We start from the raw sequence: 24,795 nt of genomic DNA, 5'->3' as shown, positions 1-24,795 counted from the left end.
GCATGTCCCAGGACGCATAGAGGTTGTTCAAAATGTTCATAAATGGAAGTGCAAGCAATATTTGAAGACTGTAAATATACAAAATACCACAAGTTTCTTACAAAAATATCCCCAGTAAAGAATCTCAGAACACCATGGCATCTTCTTGAGAGGGAAAAAGAGGTCAAAAAAAAGCCCCCGTCCTGCGGAGATTTGTCTTCCATATTGTTTTTTTTTCTCCCCCCTCTGAAAACCCGTGTTAAAAACTGAACAGTGCCTATAAGCGAAGGTGGTGGATCTTCACCTCTGATCCACTCGTCTTCCAGGAGGCTGGCCTTCAAACAGGAGCGCGTACACCGCTGCGGCTAAGCGCAACCAAAACGGCCGCTGGTTCCTTTGGTTTCTTTGTTGCTGTAAAAAAAAAAAAAAAGGAGAAACACAAAATAAATAAATGTAAAACAGAACTGAAACAACAAGTCACAATATAATACTGGTGTTGGCGTGCAGACAGAATGTAATGTGGGCAGCAGTCGATAGCGCGTCTGAAAACCAGTCACCGTAACGGTGCTAATATTTCCACAATAAACGCTGTCTGTAGGCGCTGTAGTCTGAGAGATGTTCCCCTTTGTTTCACTACTTTAACCACAAATCAAAATCAAAATAGTTTTTTTAGACAGTAACTACCTGTAACATACATAAAGATTTAATAGGTCCAACTCAACTTATTTTAGCCTAAAGCTGGCAAGAGTGACAGATAAATTATAAACCCTATTTAAAAAAAAGTTGGGGCCTTAAACCATAATTTAAAAGACACAAGATTTCCAGTGTTTTCAACTTCATTGTATTTTGTAAATATAAACAAATGTAAAATGTAATAAATGCAACACACTTCTCCAACCATTCCCCCCCCCCCCCCAATTTTCTCCCCTAATCTAGTCGTGTCCAATTACCCTGATCGCATCCTCCACTGATTCAACCCTCCACCACTGACTGAGGACGCTTCTCAACTGACACACGCCCCCTCCGACACGTGCTCAGTAGAGGCTGCATTTTTTACCTGCATGAGTCGAGTTCATATATACAGATCAGCACTGTGCACAGAGAGCCACACCCTGATCAGCATTATTCCTCAGCCCTGTGCAGGCACCATCAATCAGCCAGCAGGGGTTGTAATTGCACTAGTTATGAGGACCCATGATCCGGCTTGCCCCTAACCCTATGGACAACAGCAAATTATTGTTCGTGCAGCCGCCCAGCCCATCTGATTCGGGTTTTAATGACCTGTTTCTCACACATATTTTTTATGGCTGAGAGATTAAAACTCGTTGCTTCTCCTCTCCTTGGTGTATTTGAAGCATTCTACCAAGATTTCACAGGTTGGGTTTCCTGCTTATATCAGGTGTTGCTGGGTTATTCTGGTGTGGCTGATTCTGCATCATGTGTGTATGACCTGGTCTATGTGTCATCCTTAATGCTTCTTTGGTTTAATTTTGATGTCTGGGTTGATCTCATGGAGTTTGTGGTCCATTCAGTTTGCCATTTTTCCTTGGCGTGTTTTTATCTACTTGTACCACAGTTAGGAACCACTGAAGAAAACCCAGATCCCAGAAATACTTTAACTGCTGTCATTAAAGCTCATTCCACATAATTAGTGAACATTAACATTGAACATGTGACACTGTCATGACCTGAAGCTGTTTCACACTGAAATAACAGTTAAGCTGTAAATGAGGAATGGCTTAATCTCACACTCGTGTCTCTCTAGAGAACTAAGTATCTGGACTTATATCATATCCTCTGTTGAGGGATGAGATAATAGCAGTGAATGGGATCAATGCCCAAACCAAGTTCAACAATTCAGGTGAGATAAAGAGACTCTACACTACACAAACACTATATACACACACACACACACACACACACACACACACACACACACATAATTAAGCACTATTTAAAGCCGTCACTGTTCACAGTCACACAAACCTTAAATTGCCATGGACTGTAATGCATTAAGTGCTACTTAAACAAATCTGTTACTGTCCACAGCCACACAAGCTTTACACTGCCATGGGCTTCATAGCAGGACTTTCTTCTTGAACAACAGCCTATAAGCTCATGTCACTGTTAAGCTGGCTTGACTGTGAATTGAGACATCAACTTTTGTAATGAATTAAGTGCTACTTAAACAAAGCTGTCGCTGTCCACAGTCACACAAGCTTTAATTTGCCATGGGCTTAATAGCCCGGCCTTTTTTCTTAACCAGTAGCCTATAAGCCCATGTCACTGTTAAGCTTGCTTGACATTCTTTTATCAGCTTCTAATTCATGACATATGTATATTATGGTGATTTTTAAATAAGATCTGGCCACCCAGACAGATTTCACCCCAGCTTAAGGTAACAGTTTAGGGTTTTCTCTTGAACTGGCAAATGACCAGTGTTTCTTGTACTTTTTAACAGGTGCACTTAGCTGTGGTCAATCAAAATCACTGAAAAGGAAGTGAGATGCTCTAAAGTTAATGCTTTACAAAACGTCTACATTAGATTTATGTGGATACAATTACTAATTGTAACTCAAAACCTGTTGCTCTGTGCATCGTGTATACTAACCCCCCATATATCAATTGAAATGGACCCCATAGGACCCCCAGTGAGCAGATAATGTTTGTAATGATGCCAACATGGTCAGAACAAGATAGACTGTTTTGTTCTGGTATGATTGTTTGGATTATTTAAATACTGTTTAAATCATACTGGTTTCTTAATTAGAAATGCATACCCTGTTGGCACTGGGTGTTGATGTGCAGTTAAAGATACAGTGTGTTAATCTTTTGCTAGTCTTTAATCAGTGGACACTCTCTATCACAAATTATATTTTTGGGTGGAGGATGATTATCACCTTTCTCTCAGCACTGACACTGAAGTGTTTAAAACACCAACAACACTGCTGCACCTGATACACTCTTACACAAGACCATGTTATCATGTAATGTAATTGCATTGCTGATTATGGCCCACCACCCAAACAACATCTGGTCATTTACATTTCATTTACATTTTCAGCACTTAGCAGAAAGCGATTTACAGGACTGTGACAGTATATTGAGGGTTCCTTAAGGGCCAAATAGTGGTCAAAAACATCTGGCAGTGGTGGGCTTGACCCAGTGACCTTTCGATTACTAGTCCAGTACCCTAACTGCTAGGCTACAATTGCCCTACTGGTCAAAAGTGGTCTTATAAGATTCTTTTTAAATTGATAAATGGAGAATGGGAGGTAATAATGTGTGCAGAGCAACAAATTACTGACTGTAGTCCATCTGTTTCTCTGCATGCTTTGTTAGCCCCCTTTCATGCTGTTCTTCAATGGTATTATTTAAGTGATGGATCATTCTCAGCACTGCAGTGACACTGACATGGTGGTGGTGTGTTAGTGTGTGTTGTGCTGGTATGAGTGGATCAGACACAGCAGCGCTGCTGAAGTTTTTAAACACCTCAGTGTCACTGCTAGACTGAGAATAGTCCACCAACCAAAAACATATCCAGCCAACAGCGCATCGTGGGCAGCGTCCTGTGACCACTGATGAAGGTCTAGAAGATGACCAACTCAAACAGCAGCAATAGATGAGCGATCGTCTCTGACTTTACATCTAGAAGGTGGACCAACTAGGTAGGAGTGTCTAATAGAGTGGACAGTGAGTGGACATGGTATTTAAAAACTCCAGCAGCGCTGCTGTGTGTGATCCACTCATACCAGCACAACACACACTAACACACCACCACCATGTCAGTGTCACTGCAGTGCTGAGAATGATCCACCATCTAAATAATACCTGCTCTGTGGTGGTCCTGTGGGGGTCCTGACCATTGAAGAACAGAGTGAAAGCAGGCTAAAAAAGTATGTAAAGAAACAAATGGACTACAGTCAGTAATTGTGGAACTACAAAGTGCTTCTATATGGTAAGTGGAGCTGATAAAATGGACAGTGAGTGTAGAAACAAAGTTAATGTTATGGCTGATCAGTGTATGTAGACGTTTGACTACTTACATCTGTGTAAATGTTACACTATTACTACTGTACAAAATAGAATAGAAACATTTGTGCATTAACTTGACCATCAATTTTCAGCTGCAATTAGGAATAAAACCACAACAAAGTATCTACAACCCCAAATCAGAAAAAGTTGGGACAGCATGGACAATGAAAATTGATGCAAAACTGTAGTGTTCCTTACATTTACTTTGATTTTTATTTGATTGCAGACAGTATAAACCAAAAAATTTTCATGTTTTATCTGGTCAACTTAATTTCATTTGTTAATAAACATCCATTCCTGCATTTCAGGCCTGCAACACATTTAAAAAAAATTGGGACAAGGCAATTTAGGCCTAGTAATGAGGTCCAAACTGGTCCAAACTGTCCTAACTTTTTCTGATTTGGGGTTGTAGTTCATAACTTGGCTCAATGACGATGCAAAATCTAAAATGCTTGCTCCAATATTAAGCAAAATTCTTATTTATCATAATATTATAGACATAAACAGCACAATTTACGAAAAGTGACCTTATCTATAGTGACTTATCTGTCCTGTTATTAACAGATAAGGATTGCCACTGGCACACTGAGATCACAGTAGGCATTGAAGTGTATTGCGTAAGCCCTGCCACTCTTCCTTTTTCCCCTCTTAGACCAATTTACACTTCCAAACAGTAAACACCAGCGGCCCTGGTTCAGCTGCTTATGTGCTTTATTTTAAACCTCACGCCTACTAAGTGTAGTTATTATGGTACATCCTTGTTGCATTTTAGGCTCACAGCAAATCCTACTCAAAAAGGAAATAAATAAATACAAAAACAAGCATTAACATGATTTTATTTGTAATTCTAAAGAAATGTTCATCTTATATCACAGCCAAAGCTGCACCGGAGATGGTGAGAGGCCACAAAGTAACGGAGTGACCTTTAAACACACACTTGGTTTCACACAGAAAACCCAAAACAGAACTGCACGCAACGCCCGTCTGTCTGTGTGTATATGTGCCACATGACCAACGTCAAAAATGAGTCAGAGGCTTAATTTAGCACCAAGATAAGCAGTGGAGTTCAGGCAGACACTCTTGTGTCGTCACTAACGTGAGTGTCCTATCAGTCCTGCGTGCAGACTTACCATCAGCTGCACGGCTCCCAAGAGCCTCCTCTTATCAGTGCAGCAGCAATAAACACAAGCTCACACACACACACACACACAAAATGTCACCAGACCCACCGGAGACAAATGTCAGCAATTTATAAATCACAGTGGGTGCTCTTAACCACAGCTGAAAGTTACGGTCTTCATCTAAACTTCCCTGTTGCAACGTGACCGTGCAGCTGTGCACAACACAAGCGCCATCATTTATTTTTATTTCATTTTACTAGGATTTTAATGTCGTGTTTAACACTTTGGTTACATTCATGACAGGACTGGTTACACAAGAGTCATTAGTTCATTTTGTATCTCCAGTTCACCTCACTTGCATGTCTTTGGACTGTAGGAGGAAACCGGAGCTCCTGGAAGAAACCCACGCAGACAGAAAATGCTAACACAGAAAGGACCCGGCTCAACCCACCTGGGAATCACACCCAGGACATTCTGCAAGGTCCATAAAGACATGGTATATTAACTATGATTCCAACATCTAGTCCAACATCAAACACTCTTTGCTTTGACGAGACTTTGCTGAAGGCACAAAGGCTTCATGGTTTGGTGTGAAATAACTTCAGTAGCCCAAAGAACTTCGACATGAACAAAGAGGCAACATCATAGTAAAACAGGGCCTTCCATAAACTGTTACCAATGTTTAGAGAGTCATCATTTAGTTATAGTTATTGATTTCTACACATAGCAATGGGTGTGGCTGCAACAGCTGAACTGAATAATCAGAATGAAAATCCACATACTTTTGGCTATACAGTGCACTATAAGATATTAAAATGTGAATATTTAATATTACATAATACATTAATAAATCAACTATATTATGTAATAAATTTACCACAATAACAGCACAACTGGTTGAGGGAGGCACACAGCTCAGAGATCCAAACCTCACCTCTGGTTACTGTTTGTAAGTACAGTGGTACATTGTAACTAAACATCCCCTAAACATCCACTTTGTAGTTCTACAATTACTGACTGTAGTCCATCCGTTTTTCTGCATACCTTTTAAGTCTGCTTTCACCCTGTTCTTTAATGGTCAGGACCCCCATAGGACCACTACAGAGCAGGTATTATTTAGCTGGTGGATGATTCTCAGCACTGCAGTGACACTGACATGGTGGTGGTGTGTTAGTGTGTGTTGTGCTGGTATGAGTGGATCACACACAGCAGTGTTGCTGGAGTTTTTAAATACTGTGTCCACTCACTGTTCACTCTATTAGACACTCCTACCTAGTTGGTCCACCTTGTAGATGTAAAGTCAGAGACGATCGCTCATCTATTGCTGCTGTTTGAGTTGGCCATCTCTGAGATCTTCATCGGTGGTCACAGAATGCTGTTATCACAGGATGCTACTATTGGCTGGATACTTTTGGTTGGTGGACTATTCTCATTCCAGCAGTGACAGTGAGGTGTTTAAAAACTCCACCAGCATTGCTGTGTCATATCCACTCATACCAGCACAACACACACTAACAAACCACCACCATGTCAGTGTCACTGCAGTGCTGAGAATGATCCACCACCTAAATAATACCTGCTCTGTGGTGGTCCTGGGAGAGTCCTGACCATTAAAGAACAGCATTCAAAAGGGGGCTAACAAAGCATGTAGAGAAACAGATGGACTACAGTCAGATATTGTACTCAGATATTGTAGAACTACAAAGTGCTTCTATATGGTAAGTGGAGCTGATAACATGGATAGAGGTGGTTTTAAATGTTATGGCTAATCAGTGTATTTTTTTTTTTTTGGGGGGGTGGGCTTACACTTTAGAGCTTAAGTCAGCTTCCAGTGTTTGCCAACTGGCTCACAGAGAACTGGGATTTCCCTCCCGACCACAATGTGAAGACAACTTTAGTTAAGATGTGCATTAGAAATCCAGCACAACATCCATGTAACACACTGCTTACCTAGTGGTTGACAGTTTCACAACACAGTGGGGTAAAACTGGTTGCGGCAACAAGTGGCAGCACTTTTTTACACTGTTTTTCCTGCAGGCTTTCAAGTAATACGTCTTTGTAAACACACCGCCTTGTCTAGGAAGTGCTGGTAAACATGAGCACTAAGCCCCTATTCCCCATACATGTGTGTGTGTGTGTGTGTGTGTGTGTGTGTGTGTGCGCACATAAACAAACACACACACACACACACACAGCCAAAACAAAAGATTGTTTTTTTCCACCAGTATACACACTTACCCACATGTACACAGATAAGAAGGAAGTGGCATTGTTACAACACATGCACAATATTCTGTTTTGTATTATTCTTCTACGCTTCCAAGTCCGGTTCAGAACAAAATACAAAACCCTGACCCCATCCTAACAACCCCCCCTCCGCGAAAACACAGCTCATCTCAGATCATTTCCCCCATGGCCTCAGGGCCCCGTCGCAAACCTGTCAAGAGTTAGCAGCAATTTATCTGTCAGCAGGCGCAGTTCCTATCTCGCTTTCTATAGCTGCTTCATCTCAGGCACAGCAGCCCGCCGGCGCTACGTTAACTGCTAGTCAGAGGACTCGCGGGGAATAACAGACTGCTCATTGTCATGTGTGACTCATATGAAGCATGAGTGTCACTGCCGGTGTCAAATCTTGAGACGAGGCGCTGATAAGCCTCCAGGTGATAAAGAAGCGGTTTTGCTACTTGAAAATGGCAAAGGCTTTAGGGAAGCTAAAAAAATCATAATTAAAACATCTTTGTTTCTACACTCACTGTCCATTTTATCAGCTCCACTTACCACTTCAGAGCACTTTGTAGCTCTACAATTACTGACTGTAGTCCATCTGTTTCTCTGCATGCTTTGTTAGCCCCCTTTTCATGCTGTTCTTCAATGGTCAGGACTCTCCCAGGACCACTACAGAGCAGGTATTATTTGGGTGGTGGATCATTCTCAGCACTGCAGTGTGTGTGTTGTGCTGGTATGAGTGGATCAGACACAGCAATGCTAATGGAGTTTTTAAACACCTCACTGTCACTCCTTGACTGAGAATAGTCCACCAACCAACCAAAAATATCCAGCCAACAGTGACCACTAATGAAGATCTGGAAGATGACCAACTCAAACAGCAGCAATAGATCTCTGACTTTACTTAAAGTCTCTGACTTTACATCTACAAGGTGGACAGACTAGGTAGGAGTATCTAATAGTGTGGACAGTGAGTGGACATGGTATTTAAACTCCAGCAGTGCTGCTGTGTCTGATCCACTCATACCAGCACAACACACACTAACACACCACCACCATGTCAGTGTCACTGCAGGGCTGAGAATGACCCACCACCCAAATAATGCCTGCTCTGTGGTGGTCCTCTGGGGATCCTGACCATTAAAGTACAGGGTGAAAGCAGACTAAAAAGTATGTAGAGAAACAGATGGACTACAGTCAGTAATTGGAGAACTACAATGTGCTCCTATATGGTAAGTGGAGCTGATAAAATGGACAGTGTGTGTAGAAACAAGAAGGTGGTTTTAATGTTATGCCTGATTGGGGTATTCTATAATACAATGAGCATAAAAAATGCAGGACGCATTTATTCATTGACAGCTAGATGACTGGACAAAGCCACTTGGATGATCACCAAACCTTTGGGCATCATGTCCCATGGGCAGATTACTTTTATCCATCTCTAAGCTAAAGATGGGACATTTTTGGGGTTTTGCATTAGGACTGGGATCCAAAACACAAAAGTGTGTCCACCATATGAATGCCATAGAGCAAACGTGCAAACAAAGTGGCCTTACCCAGTTTGTAGCTAAACCTGGTAAAGATGCAAAGCAACTCAAGCATGGAAACCTAGCAGAAAACCTCAATTTTAAAGCAGTTTTAAAAGTAGTTTTTTATTTAAAATAAGTGGACTTGTACTAAGTAATTGGGAACGTACTAATTGTTGTACTAATAGCTCCCAAATGTGGAGCAATCAGTTATTGACAATTGACAATGAGCCAAAAACATATTAAATGCTGGGCTGATGATACTCATACAACGTGTTGAATCCAGCAGATATGAAAAGTGCTGAATCATTACAGCCAGACGACTGGGTTGAAGTATCCTCCGAAACAGCAAGAAGTGCTCACGTTGAGTCATGATGAGTGCCCACCAACAGTGGTCCAAGGAGGGACAATCCACAAAGCACTGCCAGGTTTTTAAGGAGACAAAACTCAATAATGCCAGAGGACAAGAAGGCCCAATCCTATTATCTCCCAGATCATGTGTGTGACTGGGCATGGGTGCATCATTTAACAGGTGTCCTAAATTTTTACTTGACTGTGTAAACACTATATAAAAATGTACACATAATAAAAAGCTATACCCAGAACAGAGACAGTTTGTTTGTTTATTAGGATTTTAACGTCATGTTTTAAACTTTGGTTACATTCATGACAGGAACGGTAGTTAGTCAGTACACAAGGTTCATCAGTTTAATATCAAACACAGTCATGGACAATTTTGTATCTCCAATTCACCTCACTTGCATGTTTTTGGACTGTGCAAGGAAACCGGAGCACCCAGAGGAAACCCACACGGATACGGGGGGGAACATGCATATTCCACACAGAAAGGACCCGGAGCGCCCAACGTGGGAATCAAACCCAGGACCTTCTTGCCGTAAGGCGACAGTGCTACCCGCCGAGCCACCGTGCTGCACTATAAACTGATTAACCAAAACATATTAACTGTTGGGCTGATGGTGGTTACTCATAGTACATGAGTTGAATGCAATGTGCCAAATCATTATTAAGTATCCCCAAAAAAACAAGAAGTCCTCATGTTGATGAGTGCCCACCAACAGTGGTCCAAGGAGGGACAATCCACAAAGTACTGACAGCTTTTTAAGGAGACAAAACTCAATCATACCAGAGGACAAGAAGGCTATGGGAAAGGGCTACCGTGGCTTAATCCTGTTATTTACCAGATCATGTGACTGGCTGAACATGTGTGCATCATTTAACAGGTGTCCTAATTTTTTACATGGCTGTATGAACACTATATAAAAATGTACACATCATAAAAAGCTATACCCAGAAAAGAGACAGAAACACAAAATATCAGAGCTGAAAAGATAGCAGCCCGAGGCAGCATACGAATTACACAATCACAACACACTGCCAAGAGTAGCATAGAGAAATAAAGGAGGAGGAGGAGAGTACACACACAAAACCCTTACTAATAGATTCGGGTTTAGGTTTCTTAGGCATCTGTCAACGACTCCGCACCGTTAAGCGCCATAAAGTGCCTCGAGTGGCGGCGAGTCGTATTCCTCGCGCTCCCTCATGGGCTATCATGTCAATTAGGTGAGCCGAGGCTATCATTTAACACACTGCCCTCCAGGTGCTGCTCTCATATGGACCCGTGCTCTTCTGCTACTGAATCCAGGGCGCCGCCATTTGTTTACGGACGTTTATGCCAGCTAACAAAAAGGTTTTTACAACTCAACCCTAGCAAAACAGAACAATCTGAGACATCTTTTTAGTTGTGTCATTATTCTGGCTGCATGCCAAACCACATATGAAACAAACCCTAAGTTATTTGACAGTAAATGAATACACCGCCACTGGTTACGTTACAATTCTGAACAGTATTTGTTTAGTGGCTCTGTTATTACAACAAATAGAGTTAAACAGCCAAATTACACAAGTGCTGCCGGTACAGGCATCTAAAATCACATTCAGCAGCAGAAGTATCCACACCCCAATTAATCAAGTAATAGACGTAATTAGGTGGCAGCACAGTGACTCAGTGAGTAGCACTTTTGCCTGACACCAAAGACATGCAGTCAAGTTAAATGGAAGCACAGTGACCCTGAATAGGACAAAGAAAGTACAATATACACCGATCAGCCATAACATTAAAACCACCTTCTTGTTTCTACACTCACTGTCCATATTATCAGCTCCACTTACCATACAGAAGCACTTCGTAGGTCTACAATTACTGACTGTAGTCCATCTGTTTCTCCGCATGCTTTGTTAGCCCCCTTTCATGCTGTTCTTCAATGGTCAGGACCCCCACAGGACCACTACAAAGTAGGTATTATTTGGGTGGTGAATCATTCTCAGCACTGTAGTGACACTGACATGGTGTTGGTGTGTTAGTGTGTGTTGTGCTGGTATGAGTGGATCAGACACAGCAATGCTGATGGAGTTTTTAAACACCTGACTGTCACTGCTGGACTGAGAATAGTCCACCAACCACAAATATCCAGCCAACAGCGCCCCATGGGCAGCATCCTGTGACCACTGATTAAGATCTAGAAGATGATCAACTCAAACAGCAGCAATAGATGAGCGATCGTCTCTGACTTTACATCTACAAGGTGGACCAACTAGGTAGGAGTGTCTAATAGAGTGGACAGTGAGTGGACACGATATTTAGAAACTCCAGCAGCGCTGCTGTGTCTGATCCAATCAAAACAGCACAACACAAACTAACACACCACCACTATGTCCATGTCACTGCAGTGCTGAGAATCATCCACCACCTAAATAATACCTGCTTGAAAGGGGGCTAACAAAGCATGCAGAAAAACAGATGGACTACAGTTAGTAATATGGTAAGTGGAGCTGAAAAAATGGACAGTGAGTGTAGAAACAAGGAGGTGGTTTTAATGTTATGGCTGGTCAGAACATGTTTATGGGCTGCAAGTTTTTATTAATGTGAAAATAAATCATTTTTACCCAAAAATATACCCATAGGAAATCAGTAGTGATAGGGATGCAAATTGTGCCTAATAAATTTAATTGTTAACCTGTCAGTTTTAAAAATAATGAAAAGCTTCCTAATTCAGTTAAGATATTCTTGCTAGGGATGGGACCTAGAGAGGTGGTGAATATAAAGGAAACGTTCTGCACTACATGACAGTGAGCAGAGCTTCCTCAAAAACAAAGACGCTAGAAACCCTTTACAGTGGAAACTTGGTAATCTGAAGCTAAAACAAAATCTCACTATCATGAGGAACTCACACTTGGCCCCGAGCTGACTGTAGTATTACTGAGTAATGGCTCCTCCTTCACTGTGTGTGTGTGTGTGTGTGTGCATGTAAAAAAGGGAGCTAGAAGGCCTCTTATTTGGCCGTCTCTTGCGGGTGCACTTAACGCCGGTCGACACTTTGTTGGAGTTTCAGTAACCGCTGCTAATCATGTCAAGCTTCGGCTTACCAACGTATTTAGCTCATCCAGCCACTTCTCACTTTCTAAGTCTGGTTAAAGAGAAATAATGACAGATGACTATGGGTTTATAAAGAAACTATTACAACAGATTAAACGCTGGATTAATAGTTATGGTTTAAAGAAAACATTGAATTCTAGCAGTAGATTGTAGTTTAGATATCATACCCAAATTTAATTCAAATTAAATTAATAGTCTGAATTACAGTGGTACCTTGAAACTTAACGTCAATTGGTTCTGGAAGTGGTGTTGAGTTTAAAAGACTTGAGTTTTAAGGTATTTTTTCCCATAAGGTTTTATGGAAAACCTGTTAATGCCTTCCATGGTCCCGTGGAACTGCATATATTTTAGGCTGATGTAAAATAATGGGGTTGTTTTTGACATTTATACACTGAAAATAACACATATAATATATAATATATAAAAAACACTGAAATAAAAAGCTGATTTCTACAATTTCTCAGAACCCCAAGCTGTAACACAAGTTTAAAAGTGAAACAGGAGAAAAATCCAGATAAACACAGATACATGTGGAGCTTTTAGAGTGAATCTGATGGTTATTCCACACAAATGCAGATTCGTCTCATATGCACACTTTGATGATGTTTTACCGCACCGTTCAAGTCGCTGAACAAAGCGACTAAACAAAGCGACTGTTCATTGTTAATTTGAAATTAAATCAGAATTAGAATAAATACATTTCTGAAAAACAAACTGAATGTTGAGTTTAGGGGAAACGTTGAGTTTAAGGGCACAAATTTCTCGACAGAGGGCGTTAAGTTTCAAAGATTTTCAGTTTAGGGGATTTTGAGTTTGAGTTACAAAGTACCACTGTATTGCATTCATTCATTCATTATCTGTTTACCACCACTTTTATCCTGGTCAGGGTTGCAGTGGGTGCAATTCACAGTGCGAAAAGTAGGAAACACCCTGGACAGATCATCAGTCCATCACAGAGCACAAACACTCATACCTGGGACAATTTAGTATCTCCAGTTAACCTAACTTCATGTCTTTGGACTGTGGGAGGAAACCCACACATACACATGGAGAACATGCAAACTCCACACAAAGGACTCAAATCGCTCCACCTGGGAATCAAACCCAGGATGTTCTTGCTGTGAGGCGAACATGCTACCCACCATGCCAGCCTGCTCTTAGTTTTAGTTTTGATTTTTTTGTCGACTCTGTTCTGTCTTGGCTTCATGGTGCAGCCTTAATTATGCTTGAGGCGGCACGGTGGCTCACAGCAAGAAGGTCCTGGGTTCGATCTGTGTGGAGTTTGCATGTTCTCCATGACTGTGTTTGACATTAAACTGGTAAACTGATGAACCTTGTGTAATGAGTAACTACCGTTTCTGTCTTGAATGTAACAAAAGTGTAAACCATGACATTAAAATGTGTATCCTCATATCCATCACTCATCTTAAAGGCTGTACTACCGTGTGATCATAAAAAAATAAGCAATTGAGAGTAAAGTGTGGAGCAGGTCTTCATTATTAGTGTTGTTTACACAGCACCTCCTCTCCAGCATGACACCAGGCAACCGGCAGCCAACAATGTAGCATTAACGCTGTCAGAACAAAGAAGCATTATTCTTAACCAGAGAGAACAAGCTGTTACACACACCGGCACACAAACAAAGTCTGGTCTGATGAGCGCTGAGCATGTGTTTCACCGCCCTCGCACCACTGTGGTGCGTGTACACGGTGTTATAGGTATACACACACAAACACAGACATAAACATGACATACATAAGAGAAAAAAGAGCGATCGACAGGACGGAGTACAGATGAGATAAGCCTGAGATAAGCACTTGTGTTATCAGGTGTCACATGATTAAAAAGAAACACAGGACCTGGAAAATTTCCCTGTGAAAACCTGCACTGCAAGATCAGGCTTACACTTGTAGCCAAGGTGGCTAGTACGGACGTTCTGTTCCAGGCCCATCGAGTTTAAATAAACTTTTTATTGCACACGATAAGAATCTTCCAAGCTCAGAGCTGTTATTATTGCTGGCATGAAGTGAAAGAGCACACAAAGAAATCCAGTTGCTTGTATTTCTAAAGGCAATTTTAAGCAGTCGAATCACCTGCTTTTTTAAAAAGTGAAAATAATAAAACAAACCCAAACACAAAGAGAAGTCAAATCTGTGGACCTGGGGAAAGGTTTAAACCCAGTCCGACAGGATCTGCAGGGCCACTGTGTCACCCACATACACTACATAATATGTGGCCCTTGTGGTAATAGGGAGAACAAGGAGAACAAGTCAAATCTGTGGACCTGGGGAAAGGTTTAAACCCAGTCCGACAGGATCTGCAGGGCCACTGTGTCACCCAAATACACTACACAATATGTGGCTTTTGTGGTAATAGGTGGAGGAGAAAAGGGCGGCACAGAAACATGGGTCCTGAAGGACTGGGTTTAATTCTCAAGTCTAGGTTCTCTTCGTCAAGTTCTTCAGGTAAGTGGTTTCCCTTTGACCCACCAAAACATGTGACAGGTGGTCAACCTGCTCCAGTGGCAAGTAAAATAGTGAATGTCTGGTGTCCTATCATAGCATCGGACCAGAACAGACACTGATGCTCCACCATCTAAATGTGTAAGCATGTACTGACTCACCAGCATGTGCTCCTGATAGAACTGGTCTCCGATCATCTGGAGTTTGCGGCCGATCCGAGCCTCCACGCTGTGGGCGGGCAGTCGATGAGGTGGATTTTCCTGAAACATGACGTCCTCGCCGAGATCAGGACGGGCAGGTGACGTCAGCAATAGCAATCCTGCACTACCTAATAAAAAGAACATAGGAGTTAAAATTTAAGCACTGGTATCATAACACACCACAACTTAATAGAATTACATAATAATGTTTAATATGGTGCTTTCATCACTACTACACCACTCAAACTTCAAAATGAATGTGTTAGTAGGATTTAGAACAGGTCACATCAAGAACAAAGACAGTAAATAGAAAAAAGATGGTAAGAAACTGATCAGATGTGATACATCAGGCTTGGTTTTGAAAATGAATCATTTCTTAACATGAGGGGAAAACCAAGCAAATGAAAACTACGCATCACAGGACGTCCCAAGTCATTACGGCTCTAAATTTGCTATTTAGAGAAGTTGAACAGGAAGTTCAACATGTAGGCTGATTTATCATGAGAAAATGTGCAGATAAACACAGATCACAAATATCCACCTGCTAAAAAGTCAATAATTAAAAGACTGCAGTAACATCTATCATACAGAGATTGTACTTAAAGATTTACCAATACACTGGTACCTTGAAACTCAACGCCAATTGGTTCTGATACTGGCATTGAGTTTCAAGGTATTTTTTCCCATAAGGATGTAACAGTATGGATTATCTAGGGAAATATGACTGCATTTTCTACCGGAATAAACAAAAGAGGTTATAGAGGTGCAATATACACCGATCATCCATAACAGTAAAACCACCTCCTTGTTTCTACACTCACTGTCCATTTTATCAGCTCCACTTACCATATAGAAGAACTTTGTAGTTCTACAATTACTGATTGTAGTCCATCTGTTTCTCTGAATGCTTTGTTGGCTCCCTTTCATGCTGTTCCTCAATGGTCAGGACTCTCCTAGGACCACTACAGAGTAGGTATTATTTAGGTGGTGGATCATTCCCAGCACTGCAGTGACACTGACATGGTGGTGGTGTGTTAGTGTGTGTTGTGCTAGTATGAGTGGATAAGACACAGCAATGCTGATGGACTTTTTAAAAACCTCACTGTCACTGCTGGACTGAGAATAGTCCACCAACCAAAAATATCCAGCCAACAGCTCCCCGTTGTCAGCATCCTGTGACCACTGATGAAAGTCTAGAAGATGACCAACTCAAACAGCAGCGATATTCTACAATTACTGACTGTCACTGCAGTGCTGAAAATGATCCACCATCCAAATAATACCTGCTCTGTGGTGGTCCTGTGGGGGTCCTGACCACTGAAGAACAGGGTGAAAGCTAAAAAAAAAAGCATGTAGAGAAATAGATGAACTACAGTCAGTAATTGTAGAACTACAAAGTGCTTCTATATGGTAAGTGGAGCTGATAAAATGGACAGTGAGTGTAGAAACAAGGAGGTGGTTTTAATGTTATGGTTGATCAGTGTATGTGTAAAGTACATTTAAACTCTTTTTCTACGTTTCTCAGCTTAATCGGAAGCAGGGGTAAGAGCACAGGGTCAGCCGTTGTATGGCACCCCTACAGCCGAGAGGGTTAAGGGTCTTATTCAATGGCCCAACAGTGGCCAGGGTTCGAACTCTCAGCCTTTTAATTAATAACCCAAAGCTCTACCCACTAGACTACTACTGTCCCTAGTGTTTCAAAGTGTTTACATCGGTACACTTTGGAACAAAATATCAGCATCATATTGGAAAACCCGAGCTGAGGTAAAACTGCAGCAACATGGTAGCCACCCAACATGAACCTCAATGTTAATTAAATCATTTATTTAAATAATTGTAATATAATTAACATTCAGCTAAAAGCAGGTTTATCCCATAAATTCCTCATCTGAGTGTTTGGGGCTTCATACTCTTTCATTTTATTCGTAACTGTGTATAAAGTTCTTCATAAAAGCTGATTGTGACGAAGGCACATAAATGTTAATGCACTGTCAGGTTATCCATGGCTAGCAGACAGGGTTATGAAGGCAGGATAGTTGATTGTTAATGCTACCGCAAGGAATCCTGGGGGAAAGAGTCAGAGAAAGCATGAAATGAAACCATGACGTCGTCGGCTCAGGTTTCTTTGTCTTCATTCTCATAAACGGAAAACAAAAAGACATTTAAAAACAAACCCTGGCATAATGCAACATTTTCCACTATTAGAAACAGTCAAGCGTTAGTGTTCTTATTTATGCTGTTTTCTGTAGGGGTTTAATTTAGAGCATTTAGCAATTGTTCAACAATTCTGAGAAGAAATGACCTTATTTGTGAGGTTATCGGAACAAATAGATAAAGAAGGAAAGTTTGGGTTTATTCTGTAAGCAGTGTGTCCAGGGCTGGGCACCGGGCCAGCAGAACAACCCTTGCGTGCAGTCATTTGAATTGCAAAGCGACTGAGTACACACACATATAATAAAAGCTGAAGAGGACGGGACAATCAGACGCCACATGGGAGAGAAAGGAGAGGGAGAGTGAAGACAGAGTGATGAACAGATAGATTCCAGTATCTGTGAGGGCGATAATGCTAGATCTGTATTGCTTCGGCTATACGGAGTTATAAGAATATGTAAATATTAGAAAGAATAGGATAGGGTATTGAACATAATGGAACAGTTGACTCTTGCCTGTCTAGGGCTTTGTTTATATTCAGAACAATCAGATAGCTGTTTTGAAGCACTTTGATAATGTACAATCCTACAAGAGTGACTAAGTAATCTGATTTCTCATAGCATAACATAGCAGGACTATTCAACAGAAAACATGTCTCAGTGGTTCATGTGATATACACTGATCAGCCATAACAGTAAAACCACCTCCTTGTTTCTACACTCACTGTCCATTTTATCAGCTCCACTTACCATACAAAAGCACTTTGTAGTTCTACAATTACTGACTGTAGTCCATCTGTTTCTCTGCATTCTTTGTTAGCCCCCGTTCATGCTGTTCCTCAATGGTCAGGACTCTCACAGGACCACCACAGAGCAGGTATTATTTGGGTGGTGGGTCATTCTCAGCACTGCAGTGACACTGACATGGTGGTGGTGTGTTAGTGTGTGTTGTGCTGGTATAACTGTATGAGACACAGCAGCGCTGCTGGAGTTTTTAAACACCTCACTGTCCCTGCTGGACTGAGAATAGTCCACCAATCAAAAATATCCAGCCAACAGTGCCCCGTGGGCAGCGTCCTGTGACCACTGATGAAAGTCTAGAAGATGACCAACTCAAACAGCAGCGATATATATATATATATAATATAGCGATCGTCTCTGACTTTACATCTACAAGGTGGACCAACTAGGTAGGAGTGTCTAATAGAGTGGACAGTGAGTGGACACGGTATTTAAAAACTCCAGCAGCGCTGCTGTGTCTGATCCACTCATACCAGCACAACACACACTAACACACCACCACCATGTCATTGTCACTGCAGTGCTGAGAATGATCCACCACCTAAATAATACCTGCTCTGTGGGGGTCCTGACCATTGAAGAACAGGGTGAAAGCAGGCTAAAAAAACGTATGTAGAGAAATAGAAGGACTAGTCAGTAATTGTAGAACTAGAAAGTGCTTCTATATGGTAAGTGGCTGATAAAATGGACAGTGAGTGTAGAAACAAGGAGGTGATTTTAATGTTATGGCTGATCAGTGTATACTGGTACTGGATTTTCAATTCTGGGAAATGTACTGCTAGCCCTTCCCAAGCCTGTCTGTCTCTATTGCTATATCTGTATCTGTATCTGTCTCCCTCTCCCCCTCATCTCTTTATGGGATTTTTTAAAATAAGGGTCTTACCATAGAAGAGGTGCGTGGGCTCCCGAGCCACACCACAGGGCAGCATGCCATTTAGCTGTGCCGCAGGTTGCACTGGGGTCTGCGTGCCCCGATCCTGCTTTATCTGGCTGATGGAGGAAGGCCAGTTATGTGTGACCGTCTCGAACACATCATCCTCATCCTCACCCATGAGCAGAGTCTTGGAGAGTCTCCACCTGCAAACAAAACAATCAAAGAATTAAATAAATATATTATACATTAGTACCAACATCATATTGTGAACTGTATAGCAATGAACAATGGAAAACAAGTTGTACACTGTAATGTTTCGTTGGACCACCTTTAGCTTTGACTACAGCGCATGTTTGCCAAGATCTTGTATTGACGTCAGGATAGTCAAACCACTTCGTATCAAATCCTACCCAGCAGATCCCAAAGACTTTCGATGGGGTTAAGGTCAGGACTCATGCCATAAGTGAAGAAAATAAATCCATTGATGGAATAACCTGACAGGTCAGTACAACTTGATGGTCAACAGACTTTATTTTATTGCCACATTAAGTTGCTGAGCCTAGACCTGACCAGCTGAAGCATTCTCAGACTATAACACTGCCTTCAAAGGCGTGTACAGTGGGCACAACCCATAATGGGTGCATCAACTCATGTGCTTCCCTTTCTATCCTGGGATGCCATCAGACCACATGACCAATCTTTATGCTCATAATCAAGTGTTTTTAAGGCCACAGAGCTCTATAGTCCCAATTCTTTGAGTTCTCTTTAGTCCCAAACATTTTGTGCATGTGGAAATGCTCTTTCACTACTAAACACAGCTCTATAGAGTTCTACTGACGTTTTTTTTTACCCCCAATTTAACCTCACAACGTGTTTTAGTGATCTATGATCACAGTCATTTCTTTTTCGACCACATTTCTTCCAAGAAGTCGACCATTGTCCTTCCAGGTTTTATTAATGCATATACAGTGATACCTTGAAACTCAACGTCAATTGGTTCTGGGAGTGGCGTTGAGTTTAAAAGGTGTTGAGTTTTAAGGTATTTTTTCCCATAAGGATGTATGGAAAACCTGTTAATGTGTTCCACTGTCCCGTGGAACTGCATATATTTTAGGCTGATGTAAAATAATGGGGTTGTTTTTGACACTTATACACTGAAAATAACACAAATACAATATAAAAACACTGAAATACAAATAAAAAACAGTTAGAAATACAATAAAAACCTGCTCTTTACCTTTACTTCTTTATTGTTTTCTTATGCTTCTTAATTAGTGGAGAGAACAAATAAGCAGTAATAATTAAGAGAGGTTTAGTGTTCCTATGTCTTTTAATACATTAAGTTACATTATTATTTTTTTTAATAATAAATGTTTTAGACTATCTTGTAAAAGCTGATTCTGACAATTTCTCAGAACCCCGAGCTATAACACAAGTTTAAAAGTGAAACAGGAGAAACACAGCTGAACACGGATTCATGTGGAGCTTTCAGAGTGGATCTGACGGTTATTCCACACAAATGCAGATTCGTCTCATGTTCGCCTGACGTTTTTTTACACCGCTGAACAAAGCAGCAGTCGCACACACGTCGAGTTTAAGGGAAACGTTGTGTTTAAGGGTACATATTTCTTAACAAAGGGCGTTAAGTTTCAAAGATTTTGAGTTTAGGGGACGTTAAGTTACAAGATAGCACTTTAATTACAACCCTATTACACTATTTAACCCAATACTGAAATCTTAACGACTCCTTAGTTTTCTTTGCTTGATGCAGGCCACTAATTTGACTCTGACCTCTGAAACATCTTTTCCAAGATCATTGCATACGTCTCTTAATCATGGTACCTGTTAGTGGGTGGGATATGTCAGGCAGCAAGTGAACATTTTATTCTCATAGTTGATGTGTTAGAAGCAGGAAAGATGGACAAGTGTAAGGATTTGAGCGAGTTTGACAAGGGCCAAATTGTGATGGCTAGACGACTGGGTCAGAGCATCTCCAAAACTGCAGCTCTTGTGGGGTGTTCCCAGTCTGCAGTGGTCAGTATCTATCAAAAGTGGTCCAAGGAAGAAACAGTGGTAAACCGGCGACAGGGTCATGGCTCATTGATGCACATAAGAGTGAAGGCTGGCCCGTGTGGTCCGATCCAACAGACGAGCTACTGTAGCTCAACTTGCTGAAGAAGTTATTGCTGGTTCTGATAGAAAGATGTCAGAATACAAAGGGCATGACAGTTGCAGGGCTGTTTTGTTTCTGTTTAAGTGCATCAGTATTTCTGATCCTGATGTCTCAAACGGGCTTAAAGGCTGCCGTGCAAGTAAGAAGCCCCTCTGTGCTAAAATTGGCAACTTAAACTTGGCTGAGGTTTATTGATAAAAAAACATGAACAAAGAAAATGCAGAAGCATGAGTTCTTTGCACGACAGTTTACCCCTGTTGTCACGAAGATGAAAGCATATCATTTATTTCAAAAGAATTGAGTCCGTACACCTGCTAAGCAATGAATGTGGCTAAAACATCCAAGCCCAGTAATTAAAAATGAGGTCCAGAGTTTTTGGCCATTTAGGGTTGGTTTCGCAGACAGGGATTAAGCCTAGTCCTAGACTACACAGCATTTTGAATAGAGATTCTCCATTTAAAGCTAAATGTAGTCCTGGACTAGCCTTAATCTCTGTCTGGGAAACCAACCCATAGTGTATATATCCTTTATACTCACTCACTGTCACTCACTTTCTTAACCGCTTATCCAATTAGGGTCGGGGGGGGGCACACAGTAACACCCTGGACAGGGCTCCAGTCCATCGCAGGGCAGACACACACACACCCATTCACCAATAGGGCAATACAGTGTCTCCAATTAACCTGACTGCAAGTTTTTGGACTGTGGGAGGAAACTGGAGCTCCCGGAGGAAACCCACGCAGACATGGGGAGAACATGCAAACTCCGCACAGAAGGGACCCGGATCGCCCAGCCTGGGGATCAAACCCAGGACCTTCTTGCTGTGAGGTGACAGTGCTACCTATCCTTTATAAGTGTATGTAAACACTCACTCACTCACTTCTTTAACCACTTATCCAATTAGGGGTGCTGGAGCCTATCCCAGCTTTTCAATGGGCGCGAGGCACACAGTAACACCATGGACGAGGTGCCAGTCCATCGCAGGGCAGACACACACACCCATTCACCAATAGGGCAATACAGTGTCTCCAATTAACCTGACTGCATTTGGACTGTGGGAGGAAACATGAACAAGAGCATGCAAGAACATGCAAACTACGCACAGAAGGTACCCGGACCGCCCCGCCTGAGGATCGAATCCAGGACTTTCTTGCTGTGAGGTGACAATGCTACCCACCAAGCCACCGTGCCACTGTAAAGTCTGTTTAAAAACAGAGCCACCCAAGTGTGCCACTGATTAAAGGTCATAATAGCCGCAAACCTTATTTAAAGGTAGCAACACTACCAGTTCACTACTGGAAAGTGAACAGGCTTTACAACACTCTGTATTTTCTGGATATGCACACATACACATACACATACACAGACTGTCTAAGAAACTGAATGACTCATGAGGTTTAGAGATTTTCCATTACCAGCAACTACAGTGCATGCAACCGCTGTGACCATAGTCTTACCAAAACATGACTATCTGATTACTCTGTGAATGTTAACTGTTATCACATTCTGAGTAATCAAACAATTGGTCAGTGATCTATGAGTACTGACAATACAGTACATGTGATATTCCCTGAAAGTGCATTGTGACATAATTAATGATTAGTTCATCATTTATGTTTAATATTCTATTTGAATATTAAATATTATACAGTTGGCATCACAGATGGTGGAATCTATCTAGCTCTCCTTTCTATCTCCTGTGTCTCCCATGTGGCGTCTGATTGTCCTGGACTTAAGAACAAAATTCACTCATTAATCATAATCATCAGCATCATCACAGTCACTGTTGTGACACTACAGATATACACACCCCAGGTTACACACACTTCTGTAAACATAAAGCCAGTGTTTAACATTCGGTCTCACACCAAAACAAATCAATCATTAGCTGAGACCATGATCGCTGTTGGTACTGATTTGGATGAACAGCGGTGATGAAACCACACAGCAGAACTGTGGTTAAGACTACTGGTTTGCTATATTTAACCATACAGAGAGTTTGGCAAGGATCAGGCAGAAAACTCGTCCCCTACTGTCTCTGTGTGTTTAATTTTCACTGAGTAGTGAGTGGTTTGTTCCCGAAAACACCACCATGTCAATTCCACATAACAATTACTCTATACAAGATAGAGTGAGTAAAAACACAAGCTTTCCATTACTGGGTTTTGGTTAGGACTGGATATGCAGGCTGGATTTGATTACAAACGCAGGCAGTAGGTCTGTCATAAATCACAGAACTTATTAATACAATTATAAACGTATTTCTAAACCTATCTGGTTATTCAGGTTGTTGTTTAGACAGCATACGTAAGTAAAATCAGAGTATGGCTGATCTCTGACTTCAATAAATCTGACACATCCAGCTGTATTTTGGTTATTTAGTCACATTAATCAGTGCATTTACATTAATTCTACATTTTCTACTACTGCACATGTCTGAGAACTAGTGATGTGTAATTTTACAACATGATTGGCTCTTTTAAACCATGAACATGGACCGCCAAGTCGCAGTGAAGAGACAAATAGTTAAATTTTAAATATTAACCCATCAACTACAGTGGTACCTTGTAACTCAACGTCCCCTAAACTAAAAATCTTTGAAATTCAACACCCTTTGTCGAGAAATTTTTCCCTTAAACTCAACATGTTCAGTCTGTTTTTTTTTATTATTATTATTTATTTAATTTCAAATTAACCAGGAACAGTCGCTTTGTTTAGCACTCGGCTTGAGTGGTGTGGTAATACGTCATCAAAGTGTGAATATGAGACGAATCTGCATTTGTGTGGAATAACAGTCAGATTCACTCTAAAAGCTCCACATGTATCTGTGTTTAGCTGGATTTTCCTCACTGTTTCACTTTCAAACTTTTATTACAGCTTGGGGTTCTGAGAAATTGTAAGAGTCAGCTTTTTATTTGAGTGTTCTTATATTATATTTGTGTTATTTTCAAAAGTTTTAAAAAAGTGTCAAAAACAACCCCATTATTTTACATAGGCCTAAACTATATGCAGTTCCACAAGACCATGGAACGCATTAAAAGGTTTACCATACATCCTTATGGGAAAAAATTACCCTTTTAAACTCAACGCCACTCCCAGAACCGATTGACATTAACTTTCAAGGTACCACTGTATTTAAAAACCAAAAAGAGTCATGAATTTAATATGAATATAAGTACAATTAAACAAATTTGAAACTAAAATGCTAATTTGTTGTGTCAGTATAGCTGGCTACTCAATCATATAAAATACTTATATAAATAATAAATAATTATAAAATTATTGTTTTAATAGAAGTTATTATTTCAGAACACACATTAACATACTAAGGAAAAGTAGCTTTGCATCAATAACATTAAATTATAATCTATTTTATTTTAGATGTTGCTAAATGTGGGACAGTGGTAGCCTAGTAGGTAGAGCCTTGGGCCATCAACTGAAAGGCTGAGCGTTCGAATCCCAGCTCTGCCATGCAGCCATTGTTTGGCCCTTGAGCAAGGCCCTTAACCCTCTTTGCTCCAGGAGCGCCAAACAATGGTTAAGCCTCTGCTCTGACCCCAGCTTCCAAACAAGCTGGAATATGTGAAGAAATAATTTCATTGTACTGTACATCTGTGTATGTATATATGACAAATAAAGGCATTCTAGTCTATTCTATATACGTTCTAAATGTTGCTCTTTACTAGAATGCTAACAGCTTTACTACAGGTTGACATTATCAATATGATTAAAACAGGATTTTAAAATAATCTGCTATTTCAAGAGGTCATGTAGAGGTCATACTTTCATCCAGA

The 24,795-nt window shown here is 41.0% G+C and overlaps 1 protein-coding gene across 1 annotated transcript in view; it reads right to left on the bottom strand.

Annotated features, from left to right (window-relative positions):
• Nucleotides 1-279: 279 nt before the first annotated feature.
• The window catches only part of bmf1 (BCL2 modifying factor 1), a 36,347-nt gene continuing 11,831 nt past the window's right edge, over nt 280-24,795 (bottom strand). The window contains exons 2-4 of the mRNA XM_063008055.1: nt 18,838-19,031; nt 14,965-15,131; nt 280-390 (exon numbers count right to left, since the gene is read on the bottom strand). Of these exons, the coding sequence (XP_062864125.1) occupies nt 280-390; nt 14,965-15,131; nt 18,838-19,006 (447 nt within the window). The 5' untranslated portion in view covers nt 19,007-19,031. The remainder of the gene's footprint in view (nt 391-14,964; nt 15,132-18,837; nt 19,032-24,795) is intronic.

Source organism: Trichomycterus rosablanca, chromosome 13 (assembly GCF_030014385.1).
Source record: "Trichomycterus rosablanca isolate fTriRos1 chromosome 13, fTriRos1.hap1, whole genome shotgun sequence".
NCBI lineage: Eukaryota > Metazoa > Chordata > Actinopteri > Siluriformes > Trichomycteridae > Trichomycterus > Trichomycterus rosablanca.
This window is presented reverse-complemented; position numbering and strand designations above follow the sequence as displayed.